This window comes from Falco peregrinus, chromosome 6, assembly GCF_023634155.1.
Source record: "Falco peregrinus isolate bFalPer1 chromosome 6, bFalPer1.pri, whole genome shotgun sequence".
NCBI classification, from domain to species: domain Eukaryota; kingdom Metazoa; phylum Chordata; class Aves; order Falconiformes; family Falconidae; genus Falco; species Falco peregrinus.
This window is the reverse complement of record NC_073726.1, coordinates 56,195,660-56,209,701: the sequence shown is the minus strand read 5'-3', so window position 1 is coordinate 56,209,701 and position 14,042 is coordinate 56,195,660. Positions and strand designations below refer to the sequence as shown.

The 14,042-nt window shown below is 38.9% G+C and overlaps 1 protein-coding gene across 1 annotated transcript in view; it reads left to right on the top strand.

The window, feature by feature from the left end:
• GUCY2C (guanylate cyclase 2C) overlaps positions 1–14,042 on the top strand; it is a 48,286-nt gene that overhangs the window by 31,934 nt on the left and 2,310 nt on the right. The window contains exons 17-26 of the mRNA XM_013299127.3: positions 745–877; positions 2,623–2,760; positions 6,444–6,532; positions 7,257–7,348; positions 8,979–9,137; positions 10,505–10,697; positions 11,103–11,277; positions 12,213–12,311; positions 13,076–13,170; positions 13,815–13,891. Of these exons, the coding sequence (XP_013154581.2) occupies positions 745–877; positions 2,623–2,760; positions 6,444–6,532; positions 7,257–7,348; positions 8,979–9,137; positions 10,505–10,697; positions 11,103–11,277; positions 12,213–12,311; positions 13,076–13,170; positions 13,815–13,891 (1,250 nt within the window). The remainder of the gene's footprint in view (positions 1–744; positions 878–2,622; positions 2,761–6,443; positions 6,533–7,256; positions 7,349–8,978; positions 9,138–10,504; positions 10,698–11,102; positions 11,278–12,212; positions 12,312–13,075; positions 13,171–13,814; positions 13,892–14,042) is intronic.

The following is a 14,042-nucleotide window of genomic DNA, read 5'->3' as shown; positions in this document are numbered from 1 at the left end:
TTAGCTCATGGATAGCTGATATGTATTGACTAGCACAGGGAGAACTATAATTAGTCAAGTCAGAAGAGATCTTTATGATTGTCTGTTCTGATCCCCTGCCTTACATAAGCCCTAGTGCATCACCTAACACACTCTGCATTGACTCCTTTTTAGTCCTCTGCTTTGCAGAAGAGGGTCTGCTGCAATGTTTCTGAACCAATCTCTGGTGTATGGTAATCTTCAAAGATGAGACAGACATAAAGAGCAATTCCCCTTACACCTATGGTGGCCATTGGATGAAAAAGCAGTTAGAAGCACTTTTTTTTAGCGTGACATTCCAACAAATCTGTACTATATTTATCAAAAGCGTGTTTATTGTAAGTGAAATCAAATTTTCTGTGGAAGGAAATTATTTTTCCTAATTGCTTAATTGTGTTCTAATCTCATAAAAACCCAAGATGCTATTTCAGGCTTTACGTTAACTAACAGGAAGGATGGTCTTCCATGACATGATCCTTCTAATGATCCATCTCCTCATTTCTTAACATTGACTGTTACTGTCGTCTTGGAAAGTCTGCTCTGCAAAACAATATTTGTTTCCCTCCATGATGGGGAATTGTGATTTATGGATATACATTGCTGATGAAGACCATTTAATTATTTGGACAGATATTCCACTAATATTTTACATTCTTGTTGAGTCTAAGAACAGCTGCGTGTCTCACACATAGTCTTGCTTTCTTCCTCTTTTATTATCAACCACAGGGGATGTCCTACCTGCACTCAAGCAGAACTGAAGTCCATGGTCGACTCAAATCCACAAACTGTGTAGTAGACAATCGCATGGTAGTGAAGATCACTGATTTTGGCTGTAATTCAATTCTGCCTCCAAGGAAAGGTAAAAACAGTACCCAACTGGGCTCCCCTTCATGGTTTACAACCAAATGGGATTTTCTTACATTCATAGTCTAGTAGGGCCTAGTTACATCTTGTACACAGTACAAAACATACAATATGATTTTGTTTCTTGTAGCAGCCATCATACAAACGATATATGAAACCCCTGTCTTAAATAACAAAAAGATTTTTTAGCAGGTAGAGAAAGAAATTAGGCAGTGTAGATGAGGAGGAAAGGAAAGGTGAATTTTCATCTTATAGTTTAGAAACAGATTTCATGTGGCTGAGATGCAAGAAACATTTTCAGCATCCAAGGCCTTCATATAAACAGCTCTCTTCAGCAGTAATGCTGAACTTGTGTGAAGGAAAAAAGGAGTTAAGTACCACAATCTTGTCATTGATCAGATGCACATGTTACCACAATGCTCTGTGATTTAATTTAAATATTAACTCTTGTGACTCTGCTCATCCTTAAAAAATTTGTAATGATATGCAAAGATAACCTTAATGTTTTTCATTCCTTATGTAGGAATTTAGGAATATGTGTTAAATTAGACTGGAATAATTTAACAGCTTTTATTTACATTTTCTATGAGATGTCATATTCATAGGACATTTTTGTAAAATAGAGCACTCCTACTCATCTTTTCCTTCTTACTTGATCTTGAGTGAAAAGATGAGCCCATCTGAATCTGTGTAGTAGAGCTTGGGGTATAATAAACACAGCACTGTGCCGTAACTGCAGCATATGACCTGAGAAGAAACTGTCATTGCAATTGGGTTGAGAGAAAATTTTTACATTCAGATACAAACATGCTCAAGAGTAGCTATTAGAACATAAAAAAAAAGAGTAAGAAAAGAGCACTGAATGTAAATGCTCTATTCATTCTTCATTTTACAAATTTCATAATTAAGTTTATATTATTATTATTACATTGTAATGTATTTCTCTTCTTTGATTGCTTGTAAGTGGCCTCAAAATTTCTGGCTACTAGAATTCTTTCCTTGAAGAAAACTCACTGTTTCACAAGAGATCTACAGATGCATTGTGGCTGGATATTGCAGCCTGATATCATAACACCGTCTTCAGGGTCACTGTGTTCAGGTCACTGTTATGACACATCACCAGCATGTCATAACAAACTGTCGTATCATTCTGGTTTTGAGGCACAATGGTGCACTAGAAATGCAGATTAATAATTTATGTAGAAAGTAAGTCCTTATGAGCAGGTAATATTATGTCAGGCTCAAAAGCACTTGAGAATTATTTCAGTAGATTCATGGTATCAAGGCTGCTGGGAAATATTACAGTCCTCTCATCTGACATCTTGTATAACAAACTCCATGCATCTAGCTCAGCTTTTTTTGTTTTTTTCTTTAATAGCACTGGCATTCCTTGGTCTTCTACAAATGCATAGGCTATTAAGCCCATGAAAGGTAGTTAAATAAAGCAAGTTCAGTGCTGACAACCATAACTTTTCTGGAGGTGGAAAATAGTAGGGTCAGCAAATCCCAGACAGTTGAAAACTACCACATCAGGGTTTATCTAACCTGTATTGATGTCAGCTTCTCAAGAGAAACATTAAAGTAGGAAATAAACAGTACCATTGGGCTCTGGGTTTGATATGGAAAGAGTAAAAGGAGATACCACTATAGCAATGGATGCTCTGAGAAGGCTCACCCTTTTTGAATTACTTCTCTCCCTTTCCCCTTTATTTTGTCCCCTATTGCTCTCTGGATCTTCAGACCTGTGGACAGCTCCCGAGCATCTCCGTCATGCTGATGTATCTCAGAAGGGTGATGTGTACAGCTATGGGATCATTGCTCAAGAAATCATCCTACGCAGGGAGACCTTCTACACTGGACACTGCTGGGACAACAAAGGTAAATCCACAGATTTCTCCTCCATTGCAGCCTTCCAGGTTGGTGTAGCTGTAACTGGCCCATTCTCCACATTTTGTGAAAGGCATTGTCTCTGATAGCTGCTTGAACTGCTGCTTCTTTCACTGTGTGATGAATGAAGAGCTTGTTTGAAGGATCTCAGTTAGTGTCCTTATTTTTTCTGCAAATAAAGTTTGCACTGAGTTTTCTTGTCTTTTCTCCTCCCTCCTCACCTCGGTTACATCATTACAGAAGTTAACATTATACAATGCTGTCCAGACTCACTGTAACATTCAAAGGCCACAAAATTTTTTCTATTATGAGTTGTGCACATGTAATAAGTCGCTCATATTAGGCATTGTAAATCAGCAATGTCAACAAAAATAACAAAAAAGCAGCATGACACAAGAACAGTTGGCATTTTAGAACTGGCAATTAGACTTTATTCAAGCCTGTCAAAATTAACTTTAGTCATTTAACTTCTGTCAGAAAAAAGCATCTCCTCTGTAGTGCACCCATTAAACTCCATTTTGTGCATTTTGTGACATTGTTCGTGAATGACTAACTGCCCAGGTAATCCCAGTTCCCAGAATGCAGGCATTACTATATATTAGAACTGACATAAAAGCATGTGTGGGTTTGGGATTTTTCTAGTGACAGTTACCAACAACAAGTCTAGACATTGCCTTTACCTCTGAATCATTCTGATAGATCTGCCTCACATTTGTTAAAACATCTAGAGCAGCAGCTGGACAGCCTAATAGCTCTTTTCCTGAGTTATATTTGAGAACAACTTCTGGGGCAAGTTCATCATCCTACATTATCTCAAATTTATGTTCATATTTGAGGAAACACAGTATTTCACATCTCAAACTCCTTAATATAAATATAAACCTAAAACATATTAGATGTGCTTCTTCCCCTTCAAGCAAATTCTTTGGACTCCATGCTTAAGATAAGGTAGAGAAAATAAGTCTTTCCTTTTTCTTGGGAAGAGGCAGGCACAATCCTCATGAATGCAAGGATTTAAAAAATATCACAAAAATAGATAAGGGAATGAAAAATGCTTTTCCTTGCCCATTTTGACTTGCAAAACAAATCCATAGCAAGCTACACTTTTTTAACTGCGCTGAGCAGTTGCAGTCTTTCTGTGTTATGTTAATGGTTATTAAGTTAGCCTCAGACAGTGTTTCTGGGCTCTTCTGAGGTGTGGTGGCATCCTCACTGCTTTTTGACCCTGGCTGTCACAGTCACGATCTGGTTCCTTGTTTCAACATTGACCTGTTTCTTAACACTGCATTTTGTCATTTTAGAAAGACTGTCCCTTTCAAATAGCATTAGGTTAATCCATCCAACTGAAAAACTTTTTAGCACCTTTTAGCACCTCTAGGTGCTGTTGTTGGAGATGGTCACATATATCAGCACGTTTAGTAAGACAGCAATAAACTTACTGAGCCTGAAGCCTGTTTGGTAAGTCTGGATGCAGTGTAACTTGAACAAAAATCTGCTTTGTGAACTTCAGCTGAAATTTCAAGTTTTCCATTCAGTGAGGAGGGTGGGTTTCTCCCCAGAGCTTTTTCCTTAAAAGCATTAGTAGATGCCTAAGATATATATTGCTGATCTAATGGATTCTGGTATGATTTTTGAATAGGCAATTTGAGTAAATGCGTTCAGCCTAGTTTCAGCAGTTCATCAAATGTCATGTAACAGAAAGGAATGAGTGTTATTATATATCGCTGAAGTGGTTCCTCATTTAAATGTCTGGATTCATTCATTAGCCAAGATGAGGCAGCAAAATGGTGGACCATACTCATGCAAACACTTTTGAATTTTTTTTGTGGCATCATCTAATTTAGGAAGAGAGTAGCTCAAACTCGGGATGACCATTTACAAATATCTAACATAAAAAAAGGGAAAGGGATACCAAATTAGAGTCAATGGTAAAGGGCAAAGAAATGTCCCTTTTGCATGTTAGATTAATTTGTTTTTTAAGTCTCCTGCAGAAAGTCTTTCAATGGCTAGGCTATCAGAATTTAATCTCTGCAATTTATAAGACATGACATTGTTATTTCAGGACAACTGATATAACCGCTTCGCCAGGACTTCACTGGCAGTAGCAAGGACTGTGTTCAGATTTTAAAAGAGTTGCTTAAAAACCCCTGTACTTAGCCTCCATCCACCAACTTAGGAAAATTAAACTCAGCTTCCAGGTACTCAGTGAGACAATTTGCTCAGCCTGCAAATATGTATAATCAACTTAACATAAAATAATGTTGCTACTAATGAGAGAAAAGAAGTCCCACAAAGGCAATGGGCATACAGAACTGGATTTCTAATGTATAGAAGTAACTAGGTCATAGTTCTCTTCACTGACTTTTTTGCAAGACAGCTGTTAGGCCAGCTGGTTGCTCCACTCTTCTGCAGAAACACCTCATTTGCTGCTCATATTGTGAAATCTTGTCATGTACCAATGCTCAGTTCAAGCTGCCTCCTTGTTTCACTGCTTTATGCCACTGGCTAATTGCAGTGTTGCTAACAGTTGCTGTTACTTCCGCTATCAGGTGTATGCACAGTGTGGAAATCCAACACATACCTCTTGTATACATGAGACTTACACAGATTCTTCTGTCTCTTAGCCCACAGAAGTCTTCTTAGGAGTCTCTACACTCCGTAGCATGTGGGGGACTCAAGTCTGCTCTTTCTCTAGTCTGTAATTTCTGTACCACAAAGCTGGAAGCTGCTGCGTCTTTTTAAGGTGATCATGAACACTTGGCATGCTTAGGCATCCCTAGCTGCTCTAGACTTGCACATACCATCACAATTACAAACCCTCCTCATCTCATTATATGCTTCCTTCAGTAAAATTGTGTCCCAAACATAATCAGACATTATTAATAAATGTATTTCATCCTTGTTCACAGATCTCTTTCAGTTTCTCTCCCTCAAAGGTAAAAAATTGCTTGTCTTATTTAACTCCCTCTGGAACTCTTGAGGTCTGGAGGAGAAGGACAAAGATATTTTTGCTTTAGCTTTCACTTACTGTGCTTAAATTGATTTGTGCAAATGCAGCCTGCATTCTGATCTGTTCAGATTCCAAATAACTTTCAAAGAATGGGTTTCATGAATAAGAGGACAAAATGAGTTAACAAATGCAGTGTTTTTAAACAATATACATTAATAGCCTAGTTTTAAGGAAGCTGAACATCTGCAGGATGAACTGCTGTGATAAAAATTGTATGTCTCCACACTTTTGATGAAGTCACAATGGGCTTTTCACATTGTTCTTTACTATAGCTATATACCTCATGCTGAGAGGCACACTAATAATGCCTAACATTCATTTGGGAAGATGCTATAACTGTGTCTACCATGATCAATAAATACTCATGTACATTCCTATTCATTTTGCTTTCAGGGGCATTCAAGCCAGCTTGTTTTGATCTTGTGACATTTAGATATTTAGACATTATTAAATATCACAATTAGACATTGTGATATTTAGAAAAGCTCCAAAGTTGAAATTTGTATCAAAATGAGAGAACTGTCTTCAAGGCTTCTGTTTGTACAGTAACTTGTAGCATCATAGGATGCTATCTGCAAGCAGCATCCTTCTTATGGTTGTTTTTTTTGTTTTGTTTTGTTTTGGTTTTTTTTTGTTTAAACCTTCCATCTTTTTACTGTGTTAGAGAAACTTTACAGAGTGGAGAGTGGCAAAGGAGTGAAGCCTTTCCGACCAGACCTGACCTTGGAAACAGTGGGAGAAAGACAGATGGAAGTAAGCTATTGATTAACTAAGCCATTTTCTGGGTGAAGGGCAGAAGTCCTGGCCAAACTAGAGGTCATGATCATGGGAAGATGAAAGCTATGCACATTTTAAGCCAAATGCCCTAATATCATGGGAAAAAAACAGTATTCTATAGTTGTTGCCAGTGAAATTAAATACAACCTAAGAAAAATTATTTCACTGGAAAGAAATGGACACTTACATGGTGCCACTCTTCTGACCTATTTTAGATATCTTTCAGGTGGGATGAATCACACCTCTTTCCACTGACTATATACCCCTAAGGCTTCTTGCTCCAGTGAAAATGACTGTACTGTAGACGTCCACATATTCAGCAATGAACCCCATTATTTTTGGCTAAATCACCAGTTTTAGAAAATTCCCAAACTCAAGATACTGGAAATATAATTACACAGCATTTAGCTCCATGTCAATAACTGTATCTGGCACCAGCTGCAAGACTGGATCCATTTACTTGGCTTTCATTTATGCATTGCAAATTCAAGTTAAGATCATGTTGCTAGTCACCACAGAGTTAAGTTTAAGATGCCTGCAGTGAGTGTCCTAACCATAGATTCAAAACGGTTAGTCACACATTTTAATATGTTGCCAGTCAAGAGTAACCGGAAATTCCTTAATGAACCAGTGCTGTTTAGCACCATTATCCTTCTATGTCCCTTACTCAGGTGGACTTCCCTTAAATTTTTGTTTGAAGGTGTATATGCTAGTGAAGAGCTGCTGGGAGGAAGATCCGGAGAAAAGGCCTGACTTTAAGAAAATCGAGAGTACTCTGGCTAAAATTTTCAGGTGAGCAGCAGGAGTACCATTTTTTAGAAGGTTCCAAACTCCTCCTAAGTATTAAAAAACTCGTATTTTTAAGTGTGTAAGCTGATGTGATTATGATTCAGTCAGTGGAAAAACTGAGTGTTTTCACTTAGATCCTCTTCTGTTCTTTGGCGGCAAAGTAGGCAAGCATGTGTGTATGTATACGTACATGTGTGTGCATGAGAATCTATGCATGTGTTAGCTGCGTGAGGGTAAGACAATCACTATACCTCAGATTGGTACATTGTGAAAGTAGCAAGCTGGATAGTTAGAGATTTAAACGATTCAAGTAATTCACCCCCTGTCTCTAGTTGAGAGTTGGATAGTGACTCATGTCATCCAAGTTTCAGGAAACGAACGCACATAAATGTTTGGAGGATGATTAGAAAGTTTGGATGAGCTGGGTTGTGCCATAAATGAGTTTGGATGGTCGCAAATTAAGCTGACCAGAAGTGCTGTGTTATAACTCACCAGAAATATTAATTACAGAGTTTTGTTGGTATAAAGTTGTGGGATAATAAGGGCCATAGTTGAATAAACCCCATGGGGTTATACAGGCCTTTCACCTGGACAGTGCTGCATTGTTCCTGCAGAGTTTGGTCTGAATTAATTATTTCAATGTCCAGCCAGTGAGCTTTTAATCAGTTCTCTTGGGAAATTGCTGTCCAATTTTTAAAGCTTTTCTCATCAACAAACCCCAGCAGTACTCACACAATTTTATACTTTACGTGGGCAGAAGGACAACTGCACTAAGCATAACTGAATGTATTGACTGAATAATCCTACTGCAGCTGAATAGAAAGATGTCCTGGTTCAGCTCCTAAGCCTCCATTCTACAAAAGCAAAGAGTTTGCCTCTTGCCACATGCAACACAGTGTTTTCCTCATGGAGGCTCTAAGATGGTGCATCCCTGACATAAATATTTGTATACAGTAAGAGTGATTTTAAGGTCCAGTTGGATACAATACTAATCTAACTGTTAGTCAGCCTGGCCCCATCTACTTTCAGACTGATTTGGTGAGTGCAGGTTGGCCAGACAAACAGGGGTTGTGAGTGGCTTGTTACTTACTGTACTTCTGCTTCCAGGAGTTAGTAGGCTGGAGTCTGCAGGATCTTGTGAGTAAAACCAGCCCAGGGGCTGCTAACTCTTCCATTGAATTGTTCCATCTTCTACACAGGCAGCCCCAAATTGTCTTAATTCTTCTGGCTGAAGTCTCCTTTTAAACGTTATATACATTTTTCTACCTACTATCTTAGCTTCCTCTCAGGATTTGAGCTTATCAGTTACTTTTTACAAATGAATGTTCATGGATTACCCAAGGTAACCTGGAGCTGACCTGATGTTAGCAGGGCTAGGTGATTTAAGGGTGCTTTAAGAATTACCATCTCCAAGTGACAGGCATGGATCACAGACTTTCAGTTCGTATATGTAAGCCCTCCAAGCAAGAAATGGAATGATGCACTTGAGGCACTTTGTATTCTAACTACATGGAAGCAGTTTTCCAGCTACACTGGAGAAGTTTTCTGTTGCTCCTTTTTTGTCTCTTTTTGACTTTCAACAATGTGCTTTCATCAACCTTACTTGTCTCCTGAGTATTTCTGTTATTCATAGTAACTACCATGGCCAGACAAATGAAAGCTACATGGATACCCTGATCAGGCGTCTACAGCTGTATTCCCGGAACCTGGAGCACCTGGTGGAGGAAAGGACAGAGCTATACAAGGCAGAGCGAGACAGAGCAGACAGGCTTAATTTCATGTTACTTCCAAGGTAACTGGCCAGGAAGATTTTCACTGGCATTTTATTTACATATATCGTCTGGTTCTTGGAGAGTGGGGTTTGGGATTAACGTTAATCTTCTATTTCCTTCCCCTCTAATCTGATCCTGCTAGGAAGGAAAGAAGAACAATCTGTCCCTGAGGTCTCCACCCTATGGTGGAGTTTCATGTCAAGATGGTACTGGGACCTGTTACTTTCCTCAGCCTCTCTTAATGCACAGGATCCTCCTGTCCAGCACAAACCTCTTTCTTCACTGCCCTCCTGGGAACACACAGATGTACAGTGATCCCACATCACAGAGTTCTGCTCCAGCACCTTGCTATGTAGAAAGAGTGACTCCAGCTGGAGAGCAGGAGTGCAGTCCAACTCCAGGCTGGGATTTAGCAATGCAACAGAGAAACTGAGGTGGTCTGGGCCAGACTGGGCTAGACGGATGCGTCAGGACAGGACAAATATTATTGATATTATAATATTGGTAATATCAGTGATTTTGGTATTGCATACATTTGGAATAGTAAAACTACCCTTGTATGTCACTACTAGTTTCAAGGGTATTTAAGTAGTCAGAGTATTGATTTTATGACTCTTCTTAAAAAAAATCTGTTCAATTCACTTTTGGGGAAAATTTGAAATGAGCTCATTGCGTGCACCATGCAACAAGGAATCCATGTTTCCTTTCTCACACTGTTGTTCCTGCCACTCTATAATAGTTTCATTGTAGATGGAACACAGCATTGTGCAACACCTATAACCTTCTCAGTCTCTCAATTATTCTCCTCAGATACCTCCACTAGGAACAGAGATTTTCCTGGATTTAGAAATGCAAGAAAATTAAGGTCCCTCTGAACAAATATTGACTGTCATGGTATTGAATCTTTGTTCCATGAAATTATCAGACTACAATATCTCATCTGAAATCAGGATGAGGCAACGTAATTATCAGGATGAAATTACTTCTGTGCTAGTGAAACAGAAAAATATGTCTGTTTTTACTTATCATGTAGGTAGAATGTAGGTCTACAGGTCAGAAGATTCAGAATGTCAGTTTTAAATTTGACTCAATATCCCTATTTCTGAACTTAGCCAAGAATCTCAGTTGTCTGTGCCTCAGTTTCCTCATGGCTATTAACACACTTGGATTTTGTAAGGCTGTAGCGCATTAATTAACATTAGTAAGTGCTTTGAGGTCCCTGGCTGAAAGGCATTATGGGCATCTAAAATGCAATTACAGTGGCAGTTTTCAGCAAATTATTGTGTGTTTCTTGCACAGAAAGCAATGATGTGGTTGGGTTGCATGAACAAATACCTTTAATACGAAACATTACACATCTTTCTTCCTGCCTTCTCTGCTTCCACAGGCCGGTAGTAAAGTCTTTGAAGGAAACTGGCCTGGTAGAACCAGAGCTATTCGAAGAAGTCACTATCTACTTCAGTGATATTGTTGGCTTCACCACACTCTGCAAATACAGCACACCTATGGAGGTGGTAGATATGCTGAATGATATCTACAAGAACTTTGACCACATTCTTGACCATCATGATGTTTACAAGGTGATTTGCTTTTGCTCACTTAACCAGGGGACACAAATAAAATTGAATGTTGTGGTGGATTTGCGAATCTGCCTTCTAAGCAAAGACAAAAGAGAGAAAACCAGGTCAAGCTTACCTCATTTCAATATGCTTTTAGTGTGCCTGCTTATACCAAATTTTCTATACTGGCTGGTCACATATTCATTATCTGGAATGCTGGGTACAGTTATTAACAGTCAAAAAGGTGTTAGCTACTTTCAACTATTAACAGTCAAAAAGGTGTCAGCTACTTTCAACTATTTGATCCTGCTGTCCAGGGAAAAAATGTTTAATCATGAACAACAGGATCTGATAGACTTTCTGCTTTTAACTAAATGTGTAATTTGCTGTGTTTGCAGGTAGTGAGTTCTAGTTTTATTTCCACAGGTGGAGACCATTGGTGATGCTTACATGGTGGTCAGTGGTTTACCAAAGAGGAATGGCAACCGGCATGCAGTAGACATCTCCATGATGGCTCTGGACATCCTCAGCTTCATGGGATCTTTTGAGCTTAGACATTTGCCGGGTCTGCCTGTTTGGATCCGCATTGGAATTCACTCTGGTACACAGTAGTGCTAGACCAGCAGTAACAATGTTGCCTTGTTTCTCAGCAGAACAGACATCCATAGAAGGTCTGGTAGCACATCACACCTAACTGCTCTCCTCATGAGGAATTAGGTTGAAAACAATGTATCTGGTGGAAGAGCAACAGAAGTAAATAAGCCACTGGTTTGTTCCCCCATAAGTGAAATAGCCCGTTCATTCTTAAGTCAGTAGCTAGGAAGAGCAATTGCCATTGTTCATGGTATGATTAAGCCACTTGTATGAAATAAGCCTTCATAGATCACTTTTCCCTGACCAAAGCAGAGATCAGCCATGGCCAGCTATGTTTGTCTAGCCAAAAAATGCAGGCCTGCATTTTATGCTTTTGGAGGCAAAAGTTCTGTCAAGCTTATGTAGGATTAAATGTTTCAATTTATCCATAAAAATACTTTTTATCAAGGGGGAACTGCAAAGAGCTCAACAATCCCAAGCACTTTGGGAAATTTTATCTTTATATTTCCTCTTGTTTCAACAAAACAACTGAACACTAGCTACCAAGGGAGGAACACATCAGTGAAAGTAACCGAGGCACTGGGGAACTGCTTGAGGCACCACTATGCACCCCTCCATAATTAAGCTTATTCTCTTTTTCTCTTGCTTCCAAACCTGACAGTTAGTAACTGTACTTTTTCTGTGCAGAAATTGTGTTTAAATACGATTAGCACTGTGCATCTATGTCCTTTTTATGCTTTTATTGGATTATGCAAGACTAAGAGCTAGGTTTGGTTTGGAGTGGAAGGGGAGGCTAGGAGATACTTTGGGAAGTGAGGTACAGAGTATTGCCGTTGGTGAGGAACACAGAGCTCCAGCAGTCCCTGCAGTACTCTGCAACAGTGAGACACCAAAAACAGTCTCTTGATCCACCTTTTTTCATTCTCTGCATCCCACTTCTAGGTCCATGTGCAGCTGGTGTGGTTGGAATAAAAATGCCTCGTTACTGTTTGTTTGGAGATACTGTGAACACAGCTTCACGGATGGAATCCACAGGCTTGCGTAAGGATTTAATTTTAGCTGTCAGTGTAACAAGGCCAAAGGTTATTGGTTAGTTTGTGACTGAAGTGTCTGTTTTCAGCTGAGAACAATTTTTAATCAGCTTGCAGAAGTTTTAAAGATGCAGAAGCCCTATTTTTTTTGATTACCAATTATTTCACTGTTCAGCTGGGCAATGAAGAATTGTTCCTTGTTCATGCTTTAGTGCTGGTTAACAGGGAGTACGTAGGCTGGATCACTGGCTGAGTTCCTTTGGAAGGTATAATACTTGTGTGCCTGGAATTTAATTTTACTTTATGAATTGTAGGTATTTGTTCAACCTAGAATTGTATTATAGCTTTGTTGCGTAAATATGTTGACTGTATATGCTATATATTTTAAGTTGAAGCAATTAGGTCTTCAACTTCACCATTAAGGAACTGTACCAAGAGCCATTTTGTCTTCCTTCTGCACAGTGCCTTCACATGACTATTCTCTCTGTAGGTTACTCCCAGCTATGCTCTTTTGGCATCTGAATATTACAGATACTATAGTCACCTGTATTTCAGGTCAATGGCTGTACCAGCTATTCTTCCCTAGATCCAGTGCTATGTAGTGGAGTCAGATTTTTTGTGCATTGATGTAACTGATTCTTATATAATTAGACTCTCAGAATTTATGTTGATAATAATTGGAGGAGCTTCTGCTATAGCACCGGCTTTCATATATACAATATCATTATGTGGTATATCTTCAGGCTGAGCTTTCATTGCCTCTTAATTTTTTAGCTTTAAGGATTCATGTAAGTGGTTCCACTATCAACATCCTGAAAAGAACAGACTGCCAATTCCAGTATGAAGTGAGAGGAGAAACATACTTGAAGGTAACCTTTACAATATGCATGCATGAACACAGACTACTAGAGGGATAATACAGAAGTATATTATATAGCTGAGAGTACCCTACAACTTGATTAACAGCTGGGGAACAAGGGTTACAGACCAACTGGTATCACAGTCTCTAATGGTGGAAGACACTTCTATAAAGACAAAACAATGAAGAGCTCCCTAAATCATAAATTAAAGCAACGTAAAGATGTGGAGAATAAATGAAACATACCATTTGTAATAGAAAATTGTGGAGTGAATTCATCTGATGGAAGGGAAGAGGAATCTATTGTTAATTTGCTCATGCTCCCATATCTGTCTATCTACCAATCCATTTATTTCAGTCTATTACACTTGGCAGATGTCTGTGCTTGGGAGCTGATGGCAGGCAGCACAGCTCACCTCTCCCACAGTGTGTGTTTCAAGTCATGGAACAAGGGAGTGGGTGCACAGCTGTATCTCCATTCTTGTTCTTCTCACATCTGATTTTTAAACCTTTGCTGTGAGCATCAGTTACTGAAAACAAGCAAAGACAAACACAGCACGATGTGCAATGCAGTATTATTTAAATAAATTAACAACAGGAAATTACATTCTAATCCTGAAATTGTGCTTTCTCTTCTTTTTCATACATATTTAGGGCAGAGGAACAGAGATTACCTACTGGTTGACAGGTACTGAGGACAAGAAATACAATCTTCCAACACCTCCTTCTGTGTAAGATGATCTTTATATGTTAAAAGGGAAGAGAAATTCCCAGTCTTTGCACTTTAGCTTTCACTGTTCCTCCCTGGCACTTGTGGGGTTTTTTATACCACTCAGCTTGCCTTCAGCAGTTAGAGGCTTAACAGTATATGTGCATATAAAC